A 22,030-nucleotide genomic window follows, 5' to 3' on the forward strand; every position below is an offset into this window, starting at 1 on the left:
GTCCACTGACACGGGCGAAGGCTGACTGTGACTGACTGACTGACTGAGGACTGACTGCTGCCGCTGCCAGCGTGCGTCCACAGCCGGAGCCCCGCCCACCGGACCGGACTACACTGGCCGCAATATTATAAAGTTATGTGAGGGTGGGTAAAAGAAATAATTCTTTAAAACAAGCAAAAAGGGGGGGAAAAAACATTTTAATAATTAGTAAGTAAGGAATATTTATCTGCAGAATAGCCTTTGTCAGTATAGAGTTCAACAGGTTATGAAAGCATAGTTCCACATGTGTTGTGATTGGTGAGTCATGCCATCCATCCTGTTAGTCACAGCTACTGACAGCAGGCCGTGATATAAGCGGTTATTACATGGGCTTGGGTTCACGACAGTTTCTGAAAACGTGTAAAAGGTGAATGACGATGAGACATCAGTTGTTATAGGCTACTACCAGGTAATCCAACACACCAACCCACGCTGTAGCGCCACCCTTGGGTGAATGGATGCAATCTGGTGGTGGACACTAGTGTTGATATCTTTAACCTACATTGAAAAATTATATTGGATTATTTATTGTCACATGATTGGATTATAGATCAGATTTTAAATGTGATGTATTGGATGTTCATTGTATGTAGTTTTTTAATCTGCAAGGCAAAACCATAACCAGCAAGACATGACCTAAATATAATGAAATAGAGTAGCAGTAGTGTACATTACAGGCACTTAAAGGTTGCTCTCCTGCTTTCAGCATTGCGATGAGATGCATCATTACAATACTTTTTAAACATTGATCAGTAGGTTATGCCTCTGCCAATTAAACAGAAACAGAAAACACAGTAATTTTGGTGGCACGCCACTTTTGCTCTAGATGTTTTGTTGTGGGTGAGGGCTTCAAATTAGCTGCAGAGCCTCTGAATGATGTTGCATGATGAAGGCTTTTTCTACCCTGCACATCTATAGAGTCAAATTGTGCATAAAGGGTTTGTGCAATTGTCAGCTCTTTGCCCTTGTTTAAGTTACAGCAGCTTAAACAAACTCTGTGGCCCAACAGTAGAGTTCAGTAAATGGTAGAGATAAATGTTCACGATTTACGCAATTCTGCATGAAGCACTAAATATTTCACATTGAGAGCAAGTGTCACTTTGGAAATTTGCGATTAATCATAGATTTATGGAGATACACATTTATTTAAAAATAAAACAAGGAGTTGCTTCACTGTTTCTTGAAGTTGTGGGATCCTTGAGCCTGACAGATGTTTAAAAAGCTGTTAAACCTGATGCAGCAGGGACCAAGATTGTTTGTAGATTGTGTGTGCGTGTGTGTGTATCATTCTCCAAGACACAGGATCCTACATGTCCCATTTTTTATTGGCTGGTTCATTATCATGACTGGTTCATGCCCGTCTTCACTCTCCCAGTTGCAGGTACCCTAAGTCCCCAAAACCTGATATATTCAATCACTTCAGCTGCTCGAGTGTTGTGTGAGTGCCCATTACAGAAATCCTATCCATCAATCTGTCATCACCCCAAACTGAATACATTATTATTGATAGTTATTTGACAGAAAACCCTAAGGGAGCTTTTTCAATTTACAGAATTTGCTTTTTCCAGTCCTAAATGGCTACAAATAGATACTTTCCCTGGTGAAAATAGCTTTTCACAACAGCCTAAGTGGATGATCAACACACTTTCTCCATATGTGTGTGAGAGATGAGCAGCAGCAAGCTGTTGCGCATAATTTTCCAATAAAAAGAGAAAACAACAATTTTCGCTTTCTCTTTCCAATACTGAGTCATGCACAGTTATGCTCTGTGAGCTGAAATGACTCTGCCCATTTTAGCTGCTTCCAGGATTGTTGATACCACTGATCACTTATGCAAAAATCCATTGCGGCTCCTTGAAAAGGACAATCTCGCAGTCTGTTGAGTTTGAATATAAGTACAGTGTTGTGTTGGAGTTTGTGGTTCCAAATCAGCAATAAGAACGGGTAAGAGAGGCAGCACAAAAATGAAGAAATATCTGTGGCCTTCAGTCAACAAAACATATACAGTATATGAGTCTGAGAGGCCAATGAACCATCTATTCAGGGAACTTCTCCCCACAACCTAAATTTGGGTTTCTGCATATAGAAGCTGTTGCTACACAAGGTTATTGGAAAACCATTCCACAATTCCTAATTCATCACAATTGATTTTTGCAGACAGAACAGAGAGGTTCCATTTCTCAAGCTTTATCATAATTATGGACACACGTGTTCACACATGTGCACGTGAATGTACACAGTCTGTTCATTCAGTGTCAAAGTGAACATGGCTGCTGCCAATGCTTTTAAACACAATTAATGAACAAACCACTGTGTGTGCTAGTGAAGAGAATTTCCTTTTTATGTCCATTGAAGAGAGTGGGTGAACCTTGAATGCATCTGAAACCACCAATCGCTAAACCAATAACAATGTTCCTTACTGTTACCAGTAAGGAGCCAGGCTGAACTGGATCTTGACTTTCTATTTGGACCACAGTGATACAAGTTTAAATATGTTAAAATGCTACAAGGAAATAGTCCTCTTTTGTTGTTTTTGTCAGTGTCAGACAAGTATAAAAAAGCATGGATCACAGGACATTTATTTTCAGTTTTCCAAATGACTAGTGACATCACCTTGGTTGTTGGTCGAGACATGGTCTCAAGATTTCCATTACTGTTTCCGTGCAAGCAAATTAACGTCTGTGACAAACAGTGCAAAAGGAGCTTGTTCAATTGTTTTTTTCTTGTTCTGTCAGGTAGTGATTATCAAGAAATGCTGCAGACTTCAACTTCAGTGCAGATTTTTTCTTTTATTAATCACATACATTTATTAGAAAGAATGTTCCACTTAAATGTAACAGTCTGGGTAAATTTCAATATTGAAAATGTTACGTTGGCAATGTTCAAACACATTCATCAATTATAAAGCAAGCATGAAAGATTTTCTTTTCAGTGTTTACATTTCATATCTGTCCAAATATTGGCTTCCAGTATAACAAGGCTAAATACTTGTAAAATGTTCCATGCAAGTTTTCTGTAACATTTTATTCAAATCATATGGCAAATTTTATACATATTTGTGTTTTAATTCACTACATAAATCATAAAATCTATTATTCTAGGATAAAACCACTTTCACTTTTGCAAGGGTGATGTGGTTCCTGCTGCTAAGCTTGTAAATATATGATTTTGGCTACCACTTAACAATTTAACTGGCACCTTTTCTTTGTTAACGCTGGGGTCAAGGAGGCCTCTTTAAAAATAAAACCAGATGCTATCCCCAAAGCAACACGCTCCAAATTCTGCCCTGTAGTAACATGTAAAAATGAATATGCTTACCCCAACCAGGATATCTATGGTATAAATCCAAAGATGATTTTATTGTTGTTGTCATTAAAGATGCTGTTTCCTGCCCAGGGACCCCAGATGAAATTTAGCTCGAGTTAATTCTGATACAGCCGATAGCTGCGCACTGTCCCTGTTAAAATAATAATAATTTTTGCTTTTTAGCTCTTTAACAGTCTAAAAACAAAGACAATAAATTTGTATGTAATTGTATGTAACTGTTAAATAATGCAGAAAATATATCACAATTTTGTCTTGAATTGTTTGCTATACAGTCTAATGTGTGAATATGTATTTATTAATTTAATAGAAAACAAATAAAATGAATTCATTATATTCATCAACAGCTCAAAAAGCTCAAAAAGCAATAGGAAAGGGGGGGGGTATTTTTTTTTAACTTATGTGATCCTACCCCTTGTCCTTTTTATCATACCATATTATTTATTATTTTACACATTCTCAGACATTCAGGCACTCATGCACATTATGCACATTTCAGGTTTGTGATTGTTGAAGAGATTGTTCTTTTTTCTTTTGTAGTTTTTTAGTCTCTTCTATTTATTTCTTACCCTATTCTTTACTATCTTTTGTAATGAGAAGGGAGACAAGCAAGTAAAAATTGCATTGCATGTTTGTTTCTTTCTTTCTTTTTAATCTCTGTGTATGTATAAGACAATAAACATCTCGAATCTTGAATCTAATTTTTTGACAAAGAAAACAAACAACCCGTCCAGTCGATCCCGCGTTGCTTCGCTGGAGGGCGCTGACACAAAGCACCAGGTGGTCTGGACTCTGGGAACAACTTGAGAGAAAAGGAGGAGGCCACTCACTTAGCCTGTTTTAGCTACACACATCTAAGCTAGTGTTAGCCAGCCGGCGGCTAACGCGCAAGCTAAAATATCAGTTTGTCTTAATGTCGCCTGTCTTATCAAGTGATGGCAAGAGAACAGTGTTCACAGACCGAAGCTGGTGAGTGCCGATGACAATATTGACTTGCGAAAAAAAAAAAAAAAAAACATTTAGCAACTAAACAGTTTTCAGTTGTTGGTATCAGCTAGCGAGCAGCGCTAGCTACCGTTAGCTCGGCTCAATAGTCCCAGTACTGAACACCGAGCTAATACACCACCTCTTTATTTCTTTTCAGAGCTGTATTACCTCATTGCCAGATTTCTGCAGGCTGGGCCCTGTAAAAAATCAGCACAGGTAACACGATTCAAAAAGCGAAATATCCACTCATGCCGGCTTAAATATCGTCTTAAATAATAAAGAGCTGTTGCTAGCAGCTAATGCTAACCGTGTCCCCTCTGTGTTGTTAGATCCTGGTCGAGGAGCTGGAGGAGTATGAGGTAACTTCAGCTGCACCTTTCTGTCTTTATTCTCATATCTGGTTTCCGTGTTACTTCCTATTTGCCCGCTTTTGGGGGATATTTTTTTTTTCTATTTGGTTGGTGTTCCGATAAAAAAGGAGCGTGTTATCGAGCCGGGACGAAAGCGGCAGTCGGTGCTTATCTCTTAAATATTTTTTTTATCTTTTAACTTTAGTTGGTCCCTCAGCGACGGAGTTGGGACGGGCAGAAATACAAACGGACCTTTCAAGATTGGGTGAGTGTGAATTGTCAAAATTAACTTTTTAGTGAAACGAGGCGCTCAATTTCGTATTTTAATCGAATTACATTTCAGCAAATGATTGTGTGGTTAACTCGATTAAATATGCCGAACAGACAATGCGGCATTATTTTTTATTTTTAATAAAAGATATTAAAACATTTGTATTAGTGCAGGCCTGTTGATAAATAAGTATATTCAGGGTTGGCTATTGTGTGAGCTAGCAGGCGGAAAAGGAGACGAGGGTGGATGGTGATAGGCTGAGCAGCATCCAGAGAGCTGCCAGTCATTTGTTGCAGCCAATGAAATCACAATTCTGGTTTCGAGCGAACACTCAGGGACGGTTTTTATTGGCTGAGAGCGTCTCTGGGCTTCCCTTTCTTTCCAGGCCCCTCCCCCTCTCTGGGGATTGTTTTTCAACTCGCTGCATCTCAACACCACGCTGTATACTGCAGTTATAAGGAAATAAAGCATAAAAATGTACGAGATTGAATTTTAAAAAAAAGTATTTTATGGTAACATGCTTGTATAATCATCCACGGCTGTTTGAATTTTCTAAAATAAGTTTACATGTGTTGTAAAGATTAAAACTCAGTTATATAATGACTATCTTTAATTACAGAGGGTTTGTTGCAGTGTCTTGCAAGACTTAATCACATGAAAACATTGTTGGAGTTAAATTGTATTTTGCTTCAACTCAAATTACCCTAAAAGTTCCCTAAAGGGAAATACAAATGTGACTAAATTATAAAATGTTCAATAGAGTATAGATGAATGGCAAAGATTTGCTGGGCAGAAAGGCAGAAGATATATTTGGTCATCCATAGCATGTCTCCAATACATTGTTAGTTCACTATAGAGTAGCACCAAGTCTTTAAAGTGTAAATTGTTGCTGTGCACACCATGGCCACTGTTCCTAAACACAGAATTAAGGGACTGTCATTTAAAGGCTTGCTTTTATCGTGCCATTTTATAGAAAAAACAACAAACACAGTCCGTTTTAAATCTCTGAAAATATCTTTTGGTATCTGCCTCGAAATCCCACTTCTATTGCTTGATATTTTTTTGTAATCATTTGTGATTGTAATAATGTAACAAAGGTAATAACACTATTTGTTATTGTTCCTGTAGGTGAATTTGAACCAGCACATTCCTGCGGACTATCTGCTCCGTGTTTGTCAGCGGATAGGTCCACTTATAGAGAAGGAGATACCACCTAGTGTTCCTGGAGTCCAAACACTATTGGGGCTGGGAAAACAGTCATTGCTTCGTACCACCAAAAGTGAGCATTTTTCCTCGCGTTCATTTGTCCTTTTCTTGCCGTTTTTAACAAAGTTGTTTAACCTGCTACCTGTGTTACTTAGGTTGTAGCCACAAAGTATGCAGTGGCTCAGCTGTTGCTGCACTCCACCGAGGGCGTCCACCAGAACCCCCAGTCAACAATGGAAATGTTCCCAGTGTTGGTGTGTGAAACTTTTTTTTTTTTAATGATCATTAACAGAATTCAAAGCCCATTAGATTAACATCACATTAAAGCTGCGATATGAGTCTTATCTGTCCTTACTAATCCTTCACGTGTCTATTTATATCAAGTGTCCATCATGGGCGCACGCCAGGCCACAGGCACAGCTCGTTTTGGCCAGGTCCTACCGTCTTCCTCTTACCAACACATGAAGATACACAAACGTATCCTTGGCCATCTTTCCTCAGTCTACTGTGTAGCATTTGACCGCACTGGTCGTCGGATATTTACGGTGAGTGATGAGTTTTTAAACAGTGTATCTCACTAATTATGCTTTCACCTATTCAAAGTATTGAAATGCTGCAATACATGAACCTGTGTGTGTGTTTTTTTTTATGAGGGTTGAAGTAAGTAAATAAATGCTTCCTTATGCAGAATAGCGGTCTCATTTTAAAAGTAGAGAGACTTAGAGCCAGTACTCCGTTTCAGACTTTTATTATCAAAACAAACAACGTTTCGATCAACAGCGTGATCTTTTGTCATTTATTTGTTTCCATTGTCTTGTGTTTTCCAGGGTTCAGATGACTGCCTGGTGAAGATCTGGGCCACAGATGATGGCCGGCTCCTGGCAACACTCCGCGGCCACTCAGCAGAGATCTGTGACATGGCCGTCAATCACGAGAATACGCTCATCGCTTCGGCCAGCTGTGATAAAGTCATCAGAGTGTGGTGCCTACGTACCTGTGCACCCATCATTGTCCTGCAAGCACATGCAGCCTCAATCACATCCATACAGGTGAGACTTGAATTAAGATGTAATATCCTGGATTATACATTTTAAAGTGTTCTTAAAGCAACTTAAATTACAGTTAAAGTTAAAAAATAATCCAGGTTATTGGAAGCAACATAATTTCATGTAAGGTCCCACAGTATTTACTATTTATTTTATGTTATATTCTTGACCGTCTTTGTCCATGACTAAGCAACAGTGACTTTCTGTCCCGTTAGTTTTGTCCTGCTGTCAAAGGGACGACACGGTACCTCGCCTCCACAGGTGCAGACGGCATGGTGTGTTTCTGGAAGTGGCATTCACTCAGCATGAAATTCAAGTAAGTGTCTGTGACTTCTCTTGTAAATTTTTTATTTATTTCCTTATGTAATATTCTTTAAATAACCGCAAACTCTTCTGTCTGTTCAGCGATCAACCTGTCAAGTTTGTGGAGCGATCTCGTCCAGGGGTACAGGTCTCCACTTCCTCTTTCAGCAGTGGTAAGTGTATCTCCCTGCCTACATAACATTTTCTAAAGAGAAGTGGTAACGATGGATAGTTTCTGTACACAGCAGATGGAACAGGACAACTGCTGACATAGGCATTGTTTACTGTTTATGTTAAGCACTGGAAGTTGTTCTTACAGATGTTCTGGGAACATTGTTACTTAGAAACAACAACAAAAACAGGAAATGTTTTGGTAGTGTTATACAGTTCCCTGGGCAGATATAATCAGCAAATTCTGTAGAGGGAAGAGCAGGTTATTTATTTATTTATATACAGTATATGTATGTTCTTGTAGACTAAATGTGTTAATGACACTTATGATGATGATTTTCTTCTGTGTTTACTGTTAATAGGTGGTATGTTCATGGCTACCGGCAGCACTGATCACATGATCAGAGTCTATTACCTTGGCGCTGAACCTCCCATGAAAGTCTCTGAGATGGACGCTCACACTGTAAGAAACAAAACACAGTACCTCCACTAAATCCATCATTTTGTATTTAAAACCTAATTGAAAAAAATAATCTTAATCACTTAATCATCTTCCTCTGTTTGTAGGATAAGGTTGTCGTCGTCCAGTTTAGCAATAACAGTGACAGGTGAGTGGGAGAGAGATGGAAGGACTTCTATCCCCCCTTTTTCTTTTTTTTTTGTAATTTTGGAGCCTCTGGAAATGAATGTGTATCTATATTTGTATGTGTATGTACAGCTTAAGGTTTGTGAGTGGCAGTCGTGACGGCACAGCCAGGATCTGGCATTACCAGCAACAAGAGTGGAAGAGCGTCTCTTTAGACATGGCTGCCAGGCTTCCTGGGTAAGAGAGTTATAGATGCAGAGTTACCCGGTTCTGTTAATGTCTCTATAAAATAGCCTGTGTATTGGATCTGATTGGAAACTTTTCTACAGGAGTGCTGCTGCTAATGGGGATGACAAAACCAAGCTGGTGGTGACCATGGTGGCCTGGGACCGCGCAGACAGCACAGTCATCACTGCAGTGTCGAACTACCTGCTCAAAGTGTGGAGCACAGCCTCCGGACAGCTGCTGCATGTTTTATCTGTGAGTGGCTGAAGTGCAGCTCCTTCAGGGAACAAAACGAAATAAAACGGCTGCTCTCGACAAACCGATCACACTTGATGTTTGTGCTTTCTGTTCAAGGGTCACGATGATGAGGTGTTTGTGATGGAAGCCCACCCGTTCGACTCCCGTATCATGCTGTCTGCTGGCCACGACGGCAACATCTACATCTGGGACCTGTCCAAAGGAGTCAAGATCCGCAACTTCTTCAACATGGTAATTGAATCGACAATGCGAACCACTCGGCAGTCATGTTTCTTTACACTGTCCCAGAGCTTAAATTGAAATATTTGTTTCCAGATTGAAGGGCAAGGCCACGGTGCTATTTTTGACCTCAAGTTCTCAGCGGACGGGCAGTATTTTGCCTGCACAGACTCACACGGTCATTTGCTCATCTTTGGCTTCGGCTGCAGCAGACCATATGAGAAGGTAACTGTGCACTGATACATATACTACACAAAATCCTCTTTTTTTAAGGCACAACATACAGAATCAATAGATTTAGTTTGCTGTGTTAGGACTTAAAAACACAATTTAACTGTTGATCCCCTCTAGATTCCTGACCAGATGTTCTTTCACACGGACTATCGACCTCTCATTCGGGATTCTAATAACTACGTCCTGGATGAGCAAACGCAGCAGGCCCCTCACCTCATGCCTCCACCCTTCCTGGTGGATATCGACGGGAATCCTCACCCGTCCCACTACCAGCGTCTGGTGCCAGGAAGGGAAAACTGCAAAGATGATCAGCTAATACCCCAGCTAGGATACATGGCTAACAGTAAGAAAACCGTTCTCTTATCATGTCTACCACTCAGAATGCTAGTTTATATTTGCACCGGCAGAGTTTGACACCCAACGCCTGCCTGCTTTTGTGTGTTTTTAAGGTGACGGAGAGTTGGTTGAGCAGGTACTTGGCCAGCAAACAGGTGAGAACGGAGAAAGCATCTTGGACAATCTCATCAGACAGTTACAGAACGAGCAGGATGAGCGTCAGAACGTAGATGAGCCGCCTGAAGAGGCTGAGGGTATGTTTCACTGTGCCTTAAATTATGCATTTTTATAAAATTTTAGATTTACTCGCTGTCAAAATCTAAACACTTTTCAAGAAACGTATTGTCATAAAGAGCAAATTTCCTTTCACTCATAGCTGATGATGCAGCAGAGGCCATGGCGTCGTCTCCTACTGATGAACCACCCAGAAGTGGGCAGGTGGCCGGGGTGTGGCAGATGCAGCATAACGCCCTGCGCAGTCAAGTGGCTACTGAGAGGGACCTGCTGGCCTGGAGCCGCAGGGTGGTGGTCAATGAAGTGCCACATGGGATATTCAGGTGAGATCCATGGAGGGATTTTGATTAGGTTTAAAGACACCACAGAGCGAATTAATATGTTGTGTATATACTTGTTTTTTAAATAACATTCGATGATGAAAGTTTTTTCTTTCTTTTTTTTCGTCATTAGAACATCGGAGCAGAGCAGACGAGCCAAAGGCGACATGGAGTGCTCTCTATACAACTCGGAGAGGAGGAAGAAACCGGTAGCCTGTACACTGAAGGTCTGCTGCAAGGCTTCACTTTAAAGTTGCTTTCCCTGAATCAGAAATGCTGTGTGTGTTAATTCATTCTTGCTCTCCTCTCCTCACTCTGTAGAACGACCCACTGACCACGCGCCTTCGATCCCTGAGGCCGACCAAGAAAAAGCAGCAGCGCCACGCCTATCAAACGCGCTCAGCTCAAGTCCGCCGCCCCAGGGCCAGGAGTCGAAACTCCAGTACCCGACGCAACTCAGACGCTCAAGGAGACTCTGACAGTGATGGAGATGTATGTCCCGTCTTTCTCCTCTAACATATATTAGATACATTGATTAACATTTTTGGTAGCTCTTAAAAATGTAATGACAGAAATGATGAATAAGTTAAATCACAAAAACTGACCGTAACATTTGCTAAAAACGTGTAAGGGAAAACCAGAAACAAGCAAAGGTGTTTTCTGTCGACAGGCAGCAGAGCAGGTGGAGCAAAGCGACGCCTCGTCCGATGGCGAAGCTCGGTGGCAGAGTGAAAGCAGCTCCAGGTAAACATCGTTTTGATGGTGCAGTGTTTTCAAGACGAGGCCACAGTCACCCAACACCTAACAAAACCCCTCTTTCATTCTCAGTGACTCCTCCAGTGAGTACTCTGATTGGACAGCGGATGCTGGGATCAACCTCCAGCCGCCAAAGCGAACAACCAGGAGACCCGTACAGCGTCCGGGTTACAGCAGCTCCGAGGAGGAAGAGGGCGATGACAAGGCGAAGGAGGCCAGGAAGAAAGAAAGTGAGAAGAAAAAGAAGCCCAAGGAGACCAAACAGGTGAGCTCACATGTGTGCTCCAGGTTTTAAATGCTATCCTGTCGTAGCCCGAGCGCTAACCAACTGTGTCCACTCAGAAACCCCCATCGTCTCTGGCTGGACTCGATGCAGAAGAGTGGCAGCCACCGTCATGGATCATGGAGACCATTCCTCGCCGCTCTCCTTTTGTTCCACAGATGGGAGATGAGGTACAGGCCACTACTCCAAACACCAAAATGTAAACGTACATCTCATTACTTCGATTTTAATCATCCGTCTTTTTTTTTCCCCCGCTGCAGCTCATCTACTTCAAGCAGGGGCATCAGGCCTACGTACGAGCTGTGCGCAGGGCCAAGGCCTACACCATCAATCCTCAGAAACAGCCGTGGAACAGACTCAACCTCAGGGTGAGCCACAGATTTATTTTAACCCTCGAGTCCAAGCCTCTGTCAGAAGAAACTGGCACTGATGAATGACGCCCACTTTCCACTGCAGTGTGCCATGAGTGAAAAAATATCAGTTTCCCACCTCAGAGTCATTCAACCACAGTGTCACTACGGTTTTATGAATGAAAACAACTTTCAGAGCGCAAAGGATGCAAAAATCTTGAAACTGAAGTCACATTAGTGTTGCAGAATGCCACCGCTAATCACCCTCATCATCGGACTCTGTCTCCATGAACTACTAATTCTACAAACCTCTGTGCAGCCTTAATTTTTCCTTCTGAGAAGCTTTTGTTCTTTGATCTTAAAGGGATAGTTCAACATTTTGGCAAATTGACCCATTGTCATAATCCCTATAGTCATAGCAGTAGGTTCGTTACCCATAATTGTCGGTGCAAGCTATTTTTAGAACAGCGGAGCAGAGCCGCGAGCTGCTCAGAGCTACGCTACGGAGGCTAATGGGATTTCTTGGTTTCTCTCATCAAACTCATCAAATACACAATCCAACAACTCCAAAACGCTCTCGTGGACAAATTGTGACCTGCACATTCACCACGCTATGAGATAATAACGGAACGTTAGGGTCTAGTAACGTTCCGTTATTATCTCATAGCGTGGCACTCGGCCAATTTGCCAAAATGTTGAACTATGTCTTTAAGTCTTACACTTTTTCACCTTTTTCGCCTCTTTCCTTTCAGGACCAGGAATCTGTAAAAGTGGTTGGAATCAAGTATGAAGTGGGACCTCCCACCCTCTGCTGCCTAAAACTGGCGTTCTTGGACCCAGTCTCAGGGAAGATGACCAACGAGTCTTTCTCTTTAAAGTGAGTGTTTTATTTTCAGTAAATACAAGATTAAAACAGAAATGTTTCGGACGTGTACTGAACTACTGCTTCATTCCCTCACACCCCCCAAGGTACCACGACATGCCTGATGTCATAGATTTTCTGGTACTGCAGCAGTTTTACAACGAGGCTAAAGAGCACAACTGGCAACCAGGTCAGTCAGGTCCTCCGCTCTCTTTTAAAGCAAAGTGTTCACCACGTTGGTTTATTAACATTGTTGTAAGCAGTGTCCTGTCATTCACATATGTTTGACCCCCACCCCCACCCGTGTACAGGTATGAGGTTCCGCAGCATCATTGACGACGCCTGGTGGTTCGGCTTAGTGGAGGACCAGGAGCCTCTGCAGCTGGAGTATCCAGACAGCCTGTTTCAGTGCTATGCAGTAAAGTACGTCTCCACGCCTGCAGCGATGTGGCTTTAGGAGCAGCTCTTTACTCCGACATAATGAATCAGCACTGCTTTCTGTTCATATCATGTTCGTCTTTGCTGACCCAATGTCACTTTTCATTAAAGTTGTATGAGATAAGTGATTGTAATCTCACACACAGAGCAATTATCTAATACTTTTCTCTTCTTTTTTTCCTTGATCAGGTGGGATAATGGCGAGCGGGAGAGGCTGAGTCCCTGGGACATGGAGCCTATTCCTGAGGAAGGTCAGTAGGAATAATATCAGAAAGTAGTTTTGATTTTGATTTCCTCATAAAATGTTTTTTTTTTTTTTTTAACTTTATTTTTATTGAATCATTCAATTTACAATATAATGGAGAAAAAGAAAAGGAACCTCATAAAATGTATTTAAAGTACAATGCAATTGAAGTCCATTTTAAATCCCCCACATTTACAAAACAGAATCATAAACAAAGTTTCACAAATATCAGTTCACTCTGTCACTTTACAGAGCACTTAAATGTCAAAAAGTCAAAAAGATTAGTGACTGTGTATAATAACGGTACATAGTTGAACTTGAGACCCGACCACAGGATGTGAAACCACCAGCTGTTCCTCTTCAAATAACTTTCTTTCCTTTTGTGACATAATTATACAGCCATGTCGGCCATTCATATTATAATCTACTTGGCTGTCAATCTCATGCACAGGATCAATGCAGATTTGTTCTCTTTTATTCCAGTAAGCATTGTGAGAATCAGAATAACGTATGAAATAAAATAGAACCTACCAGGTACTCTTAAAGGTATTTTATCACAATTGTGCAGCCGACAATTGTTTCTAATTCACTGTAGTTTCTTCTTTGTGTAAGTGTCGAGCAATCAACTAAATACTGTTTCATTTTCTGACGCGTATTGTGCCGCCCCACCCCCAACAGCTGCGCTGCCAGAGCAGGTCGGTGACGGGGTCGAAGTGGCAGAGGAGGAGCTGATAGCTCTGCTGTACACACCCCAGGAAGGAGAGTGGGGGGCTCACACACGGGATGAAGACTGTGAGAGAGTCATCCACGGCATCGAGCATCTGCTTACACTAGGTACGCCACCAAAAGGGCTCGACAGCAGTTACGGTTCGGGGAAGTCTTGACCTTGTTCACGGTTGCAGAGTTTGACCTTATCTCTGTTTGCCCGCAGATGTAGCCAAGGCATTTGCATTACCCGTCAACCTGCGGGACTACCCTCTGTACTGCACTGCGGTGGCTTACCCCACTGACCTCAGCACCATCCACAAACGACTGGAGAACCGCTTCTACAGGTGCAGCTCAACCCTTTTTTTTTTCTACCAAGAAGAAAAACAAAATTAACTTGAGGCAAATCTTGGGCCAAGAATTACAACATGTCTGAACGGCCTGTCAGATAAATATATGAGAAAGCAGCAGTGGATCAGTTATGAGGCTAAACAATAAAGCTGTAGTTAAAACCAAATAAAATTAAAAGGTAACACTTTAGTTGACGCCTGTCTCTACAACGCATTATTATAATGACTTATAATGCAGTTATAACACTGTATAACTATAACTATAGTTATAAACACTCATAAGTGATCATAATGCCTTATAACAATAATCATAACACACTATAAAGCATTTTATCATGACTTATAAGGTCAGGTATTATAATTTGTTATAATTGTTAGTAACTCGCTGACAATACCCACATCGATAATACATTATAAATATAGTTATAGTATGCTTATAAACGTGTATAACTATCATTATAAACACTCAAAAATTATCATAAGGCTTTATAATGATAAGCATAACACATTATAGAGCATTATAACTCTATTATAATACTTGAGAGAAGTTATGCTTTTGTTCAGCTTTTTAGTGCTGGACCAAAGCTCTATAGTTACGTACATTGTACAGTGAAATAGATTCACGATGTTGACAATCTTGTTGAAAATCTGAGATAAAAGAATTGAAGAGAAGAAATGCACAGTAGTTCATCCAAGGTTTACCTCGGTACTGTTCTTGTGAGAATCATACAGATTTCAGAATTTTATTCATGTACTAGGAGAAAAATAATACGTCAAGAATACTTTTGACAAACAGTTGTACATGAAAGAAAACCCCAGAAAAGCAAAGCATGCTTATGGGTGGGGGGCCTGAGCAACAGGCAGCCCCCCCTCACCCAGACACAAGTTTTTCCTCGTGTACCCACAAGTCCTGATGTTCAAGTGCTGATGTTTTTCTCTGCTGCAGGCGGATCTCTGCATTAATGTGGGAGGTGCGTTACATTGAACACAATGCCCGCACTTTCAACGAACCCCAGAGCCCCATTGTAGCAGCGGCCAAGGTGGTGACTGACGTTCTCCTGCACTACATCGGGTAAGAGAATCTGGAAGTTACTCTTTTGGAAAAAAAACAACAGTGATCCAAACTCCCACACATGTGACTTATAATCCTGTCGCCTTTAGGGACCAGAGCTGCACAGACATCTTAGACCTGTATCACAGACTGAGGTGTGAGGTCAGCAGTGGAGGAGAAGCTGAGGTAATATATATATTTTTTAATATTATAGTGCCTGCTCTTTCTTTCTGTTATTGTTTTGACTCAAAATAACCACCAGTGCCCGTATCTGTTCCTCAGCAGGACCTGGACATCGACTCTGACACTCCAGGGACGTCTACAGGACATCGGGTAAGAAATAAAATGAGTTTGGTTTATCACAACAGTCGATTTCAGAGCCTCACATACTTGAAATGATCTGCACTGGCGTCAGTCTTAGATTATATCATTTTCTCTCTGCCAGGGGACCAACTCGAATTCAAACAAGCGCGGTGTGGCTTTGGATGTGAGAGTGTGGAGAGGTCAATGTCGGGAGCTGGTGCGTCGCATGATAGATTCCCGGGATTCAGAGCCGTTCAGACAGCCAGTGGATCTCTTCGAGTATCCGGTAAAACAATCCACCGATGTCAGGAAACATTTAATGTGTTTTGAAATGGATTTAACGGAGATGGTAACATTAAAGTGTTTTTTGTTCAGGACTATCGGGACATCATCGACACTCCCATGGATCTGGGCACAGTGTCAGAAACACTGATCGCAGGGAATTACGAAAACCCTGTGGAGTTTGCCAAAGACGTCCGCCTCATTTTCAGCAACTCTAAAGCGTACACACCCAACAAGAAATCACAGGTGAAGCATCTGGTTAAAAAACGTTATTTTGATAAAGCTGCAGAAAGTCTGGGGGGGAATAAATGGTCCAGTGGTTTCATTCTAGCCTTTTCTCTTCATGTCTAGATCTACACCATGACCCTCAGCTTGTCGGCTTTCTTTGAGAAAAACATCATCTCCGTCATCTCCGACTACAAGTCTGCCCTTCAGAACGAGCGTCGGACTCGTCAGAGGCTCAGCTACAGGAACAGGTTGCACAATGGAGGAAGTTCCCCGCCTGTCAGTCCATCCCCAAGGTACCGAGTCTCATCCACGAATCTGTCACTCGACACTCCTCATTATCAAATTAGCCTTTTCATTCCCACTATCTCAAATGTGCTGTTCTCGTTTCTTGTACTTAATGTAATAGCTACGTCCTAGTGCTGCTCTACAAAGGCATTTCAACGCCTTAGATCATCATATACTGTAGATAATCATTCTGACATGTTGCCTCCTCTGTGTGTTTTCCTGATGTACAGCCCTAAAGGGAAGCACAAGTCAGGGAAGGTGTCGAAGCCAAAAAAATCCCAGACCTCAACGAAGAGTCGCTCTCAGAGATCATATCAGGGTAAGACATATCGTGTTGCACAGCTGCTGTTCAGTCTTGCTGTAAACTGTTTCCAGGAGAAGAAAAAACAATTTATCTTCTTGTAGTTATCCAAGAAGAAGAGTAATCTCATTACTTTCTAAAAAATTGCACCAGTTCTTCCACGGAATCAGCAAAAGCTGATTTTAACGCTGATAGATCCGTTATTACTTTAAAGCGAGACTACAGGCAAAAACAGTTTTTTCATGCACTTATCAACTTTGAGATTTTGGGCTATTTTTCTTCCTTGACATGTATTCTTTCAGAAAAGTCAAAAGAAATGGTAGAAAATTCACATTAAGGTTTTTATTTTTACTTCATTTTGTCTCTTTCGCCAGTAGATTTCTCCTAAATTCACCAGAAGTTAACATACTAGTGCTGTGCCTGTTGTCTGACACATGTCATGTCAGGTATCATTGCAAAGCCTTGTCTTTCCTGAACAATGATGTAGGCTCCAAAAATGGTCATTTCCTCCGTATCTGGAACCAATCGTAAAAGTACGATTTACATTAACAATCATGGAATTTTACAGTACAAGTCTTTAAAGGCTGTTTTCTCAAAAAAAAACACACTGAGTTTTTCCTCAGACTCTGAACCCGAAATCTCCACTTCAGCAGCGCTTACAGACACCAAACCTTCCAGTTGTATTCCTGTCTATATTCTGAAGGTTTTTTACAGCGGGGATTGTTGATATATCATTCAAAGCCTAATTTATACAACATTTTATTCCTAAAAACATGGCAAAATTTGATTTTTTAAGGGCTGGTGGTGACAGTATTTTCTCATTTACAGAGTGATAAAAAAGAGATATCCAAAATCCCCTCTGTAAAAACTTCTGACTCTAATATGTCAACAAAATAAAACAAGAATTTTGAAAGTGGCCTCAATCCATTGTTCAGATTTCGGTTCTGGAAATGTATGCAAATTAGCACATATTTCATCAGATATTGCCTTATTATATATGTTATTTGACAAAACTTGCAATACAAAAAAGATTTGTCTTAATGTAAGTGATAAACTTGGGAAGTTTAATGGTGATATCTGTTAGTTTTACCCTATTCCCCTGTTGTATCCCCCCTTAAAGTCAATACAATTCTGATTATTGTTATTATTATTATTGTTATAATAATAATAATAATTATTATTATTATTATTATTATTATTATTATTATTAATAATCTTTTTGCTTTTTGCTTCAGCTCAACAAAGCAGCAGTGTAGCAAACGAAGAGGACATGGAGCCTTCTTCCCCAAGTTCAGGGACGAGCAGCGAGGACAGGCACCAAGGACCACACCGGATGACCCGCAGCCAATCGACTCCAGTGAAGAAGTCAGGTAAGAAGTTCTAATCGCAGCGTATCAGCGCCTTTGATTTTTTAAATGTGACATGGTTAACAGTTATGACGCAGGAATGAGTCACCGTCCTCTTGTGTTGCATCAGGGCGCCGGCGTAATTTGCATCTCAGCAACGGCTCCAGACAGCGCCCCGGGCGAGAGGCGCCGCAGGCCGACAACACCAGGGAGGCGGCGTCTGTATCCAACAGCTCCTCGTCAGAGTCGTCGTCGTCCAGCTCCTCGTCATCCTCTTCCTCGTCGTCGTCGGACAGCGACAGCTCCGACTCCGAGGGGGAGAAGTACGTGGAAGGGGGCGATCACGACTACAGCAAAGCCCCCTGCCTGTCGGTGCGCCTGTCGGCTAAAGGTAAGGTGGCAGCCTCAGGGAAAAGGAGACACAAAGGAGGAGAGGACATGGCACAGAGACCTAAAAGAGCACGAGTTCAGCTGCCGGTACAGGTGAAGGACAAAGAGGAGGAGGAGGAGGAGGAGGAGGAAGAGGAAGAGAATGAAGAGGAAGAAGAGGAGGAGGAGGAGGATGAAGAAGAAGAAGAAGAAGAAGAGGAGCAGCAGCAGCAACAGGTGAATGTAAGACAAGAAGAGGACGAGGAGGAGGAGCCTGAGGAGGAAGAGGAAGAGCCTGAGGAGGAGGAGGAACCTGAGGCGGAGGACAATGATGAGGAAGAGGAGGAGGGGGAGGAAGAAGAGGAGGAGGAGGAGGAGGAGGAAGCAGCAGCAGGCAGCAATCCCAGAGGCAGCAAGTGCAAGTCTCAGCGGGTGAACACGCGTAACCAGGGCCGCAGGACAGTTCTGTACAGGGACGAGTCGGAGGACGACGGCCATGGGTCGAAGGAGGACCCCCTCAACTTGGGCATGTCCCGCTCAGGACGGGTACGCCGCATGACTGAGAAAGCCCGCGTCAGCCACCTCATGGGCTGGGGTCACTGACAATGTCGGCCATTTTTTCAAACCTCAACACAAAACGTGAGTAATACTTCAGGGATTTTTTTTTTTTTTCTTTTTGTACAAGTGTGTATATATTATATATAAATATATATATATATAAATGATTTTTCCTTTTATCTGAGACTGCTTATGACTCTCAAAGCTGATAGCTGGTGCTCACGACATGTTGCCAAGGAGTTTTCATCCCTGGCGGACAGAGCTACTGTTCAACATTGACCCTCTCCAACTGGACTTACTCACCTCGGCCTTACTGCTCGCTGGAGGAGCCTTTAAGACACAGCACTGCTCTCCTCCTCCTCGTCCTGTGTGTCTCACGTCCAATACTTAAACACTATCTACTCCTCTTCATCCCTCCCACAACTTTTCTTACTCTTGGTCACCAAAGAAGGATGCAGAGATGCCAAAAAATGGTGCTCATATGTTTTATTTGTGGGTTTTTCTTTTTGTTTTTCTCAGCAAGTAATTCAGCAAAACTCTCACACTAGTGGTCGCCAGTCCACAGCAAGAGACAAACAATATCACTCAAGGTCACTGATGTCAACATTTTTGGTACTTGGTCTTTGTTCACAACCACAAGCCTTAGTTTTCAGAGCTCACATAATAATTCAGATTTTTGTTCTATCTGTGGCTGGAGGTGAGAGCGGTGTAGTGCGGGGACTAGCAATACTAGGCAGTCAGTGACTATGGTCAGTAGAAAACAGCACCATAGTAATATCCCTCTCGACGGCCTTGGCCTGTGAATGTTATATGTTTTCCCTTCTTCCTATTACTGGTCTTGATTGTTTTTGTTTTTGGCTCATGGATTCAGTTATTTAGTTTAGCATCGGGTGCTTTTTATACAATGATTTATCTTTTTCTTTCTTGGGTTAAAAAAAAAAAAAAGCCACTGTGTCCTGTTTGTATTTGTACTGTTGTGCTCCCTGCTGGATCAGACAGGCATCCATTCATGGTTGCTTCCACAGCACCTTCTCCACCCAGCATGTGCAAAAGCAAAAAGGGTCCCTGGCCAACTCACTTCCACAAAAAAAATATTTATTTTTCCATTGTATTATACTTGGGTTACATTAACTATTTCGTACATTGATAGTGATGAGGAAAAGGAAATATTTGCACATTTATCTACTCCACGTGGCAGCTGAGTATAATAAAGATATTAAAGAAAGAGAATGAGAGAAAACCTCATCGTTTTTGTGTAAAAATGTTATCAACTGTGCCAGCACACTCAATATGATTTTATTTTTTATATTTTTTTTAAGTTTCACCAAATAAAACAGGATCTAACTTGCAAATTCTCAACCTGTGTATGGTGACGCTGAGGGTCATATCAGAGAGAAAATCTCTCAACCTTGTTTTCTTTTGGCCTGAAGCACAGATCAGCCCTCTGTGAGTGTGTTGTGCCATTTTTTTTTTTTCCTTCCCTGGTTTCCAACCATTTATAGACTGATGTATTTCTCGCTTTGGGTGAATCGACTGCACACACTATGGCTTTTTTTTTTTAATGGTATTATACAATCAGGTGTTTAGTTGGTGTCAGAATCACTGTCTAGATTTTCTGCCTACTTTTTAAAAATCATGATTACTGACCGATCAGTTCATGTGTCTGAGATATAGTGTAATTACATTGAAATGGATGCATCCCCGTTTAGTTGCACCAGTAATGTTTACTTTAAAGCTTCGGCTGTGGTTGGTTGGTCAATCATTTAGGGAGAAACCAGAAACGCTGAGTCACAAATTCTCATCTCAACACTGGGTGCTTTAATCCAAAACACACCGCCTCGCCACTCTGCCTCTGTCGTCAACGACAGGAGAAAGAGAAAGAGGTTCGTTGTTTTTTGGGGGAGGAGGCTGACGAGTTTGTTTGGCGCCAGGTGCTCGGATAAAACACACAAATCGGCACCGGGAAGTGGCAGCATTAACTGGCATCTTGAAATGATTTGGATTGAGTGTTGGGAACTTATTTTCATATAGTAGATGGCTATTAGTCTTGCATTGAAGCATCAGAGTAGTTGATGACAAATTTAACAGTAAGATTCTACTGTAGGTGGAATAAGCTTATGTGACTGTCTTTTATACACAATGTTTTGATTGTATGTGTTTTTTTTTAATAAAAAAAAAAATCTCTTTAAAAGTATTTGCTGCTGAATTTTTCAATTTGTTGGGCACACTGAGTCATCTGTTGTGTTTAGAAGGTGGGTCATAAACATCACACCCCAAAGATTCAGGAGGTTCAGGATACAGGGGCTGTTCATCAGTGGTGATAGACAGTCATAAACATGATTGTGCCATTTGCAACGGCATTAATGCACTGGAAGCCAGAGTGAGTCAGATGAGGAACAAACAAGGATGAGCTTTGACGCACCGAGCTCTGCCACACCTAGAAACTGCAGAGACACTGGAGGATCGCAATAAATAAAATGGGTCAATGTAAAAAGGATCCAAAAGGGGACAAAGCCGTGGCTATTCACACTTAATTACTTTAGATTGTCCAATGCTGCTGATAGCAGTTGGCTAAAAAGGCCTAGTTTTATAGTGGTGGGAACAGGAATGTGCTGACGTTCATTTTCTGGATTTGGTGGGAAATATGAGGTTCGTGTTGTTTTAATTCTGCTTCTTCAAAATTATACATGTGGTGGTCAGTTTTGGGATTGTGAAGACTAAATATATTTCTAAATGCAAGTCAAACTCATGTTTTTCATCAGATATTTGAGAATCAACAATCTACATGATACTACAGGAAAAGTACATGATCCATATAGGGCAATAAGCAGAAAACTTTCACAGGGCTCACAACAGACATCTAAATACTATTACATATATACTGTATATTATATATGGCCCAAACAGGATAGGGAAGCTAAGACTTAAGATTTAACAGGACTTGCTTTTACTTTCAATAAGTCTCTGTGTCCTCATGTACCTGAGAGTAACTACATGTCAGTAGTGTGGGAGACCATCCAATTTAACTTAATGCTTGAAACACCAGCAAACTTTTAAATCTTACTAATTTGTTTCGTTTAAAATGAAATGTAAATTATAAAGTATAATTAGTACTTTTTTGTTTGTTAGGAAATATTAACCATACTTGAAAACAGCAGGTCCTCAAATCTAAAAACCAAACACTGACAGGACTAAAAGTCCACTTGAAAT

At 41.4% G+C, this 22,030-nt stretch overlaps 1 protein-coding gene across 2 annotated transcripts; it reads left to right on the top strand.

Moving 5' to 3' along the window:
• The first annotated feature begins 4,188 nt into the window (after positions 1 to 4,188).
• Positions 4,189 to 20,938, top strand: brwd3 (bromodomain and WD repeat domain containing 3). Of its 2 annotated transcripts, none has more exons than XM_083986760.1 (40): positions 4,189 to 4,332; positions 4,508 to 4,566; positions 4,680 to 4,709; positions 4,906 to 4,965; positions 6,100 to 6,250; positions 6,333 to 6,431; positions 6,562 to 6,722; positions 7,005 to 7,226; positions 7,439 to 7,539; positions 7,629 to 7,699; positions 8,060 to 8,160; positions 8,265 to 8,305; positions 8,416 to 8,520; positions 8,613 to 8,763; positions 8,863 to 8,997; positions 9,082 to 9,210; positions 9,337 to 9,562; positions 9,669 to 9,809; positions 9,932 to 10,112; positions 10,243 to 10,336; positions 10,431 to 10,601; positions 10,780 to 10,853; positions 10,938 to 11,130; positions 11,208 to 11,318; positions 11,409 to 11,516; positions 12,251 to 12,375; positions 12,468 to 12,550; positions 12,672 to 12,783; positions 12,988 to 13,049; positions 13,721 to 13,876; positions 13,974 to 14,094; positions 15,044 to 15,169; positions 15,259 to 15,334; positions 15,431 to 15,481; positions 15,594 to 15,737; positions 15,827 to 15,979; positions 16,085 to 16,254; positions 16,477 to 16,565; positions 17,783 to 17,917; positions 18,024 to 20,938. In XM_083986760.1, the coding sequence occupies exons 1-40, from the start codon at positions 4,299 to 4,301 to the stop codon at positions 18,863 to 18,865; spliced, it is 5,394 nt and encodes a 1,797-aa protein (XP_083842886.1). In that variant the 5' UTR covers positions 4,189 to 4,298; the 3' UTR covers positions 18,866 to 20,938. The 2 variants fall into 2 exon arrangements, with proteins under 2 accessions (XP_083842886.1, XP_083842887.1); XM_083986761.1 differs by having other exon boundaries at positions 15,434 to 15,481.
• Positions 20,939 to 22,030: the final 1,092 nt, after the last annotated feature.

Source organism: Trachurus trachurus, assembly GCF_905171665.1.
Source record: "Trachurus trachurus genome assembly, chromosome: 14".
Classification (NCBI taxonomy): Eukaryota; Metazoa; Chordata; class Actinopteri; order Carangiformes; family Carangidae; genus Trachurus; species Trachurus trachurus.

Bases quoted from the DNA above. Each gene is read 5' to 3' on its own strand.
- brwd3 (XM_083986760.1), top strand. From the start codon at position 4,299: ATGGCAAGAGAACAGTGTTCACAGACCGAAGCTG. The intron at 7,227-7,438 runs GTGAGACTTGAA...CTGTCCCGTTAG, and splicing joins CCTCAATCACATCCATACAG to TTTTGTCCTGCTGTCAAAGG. The intron at 10,854-10,937 runs GTAAACATCGTT...TTTCATTCTCAG, and splicing joins CAGAGTGAAAGCAGCTCCAG to TGACTCCTCCAGTGAGTACT.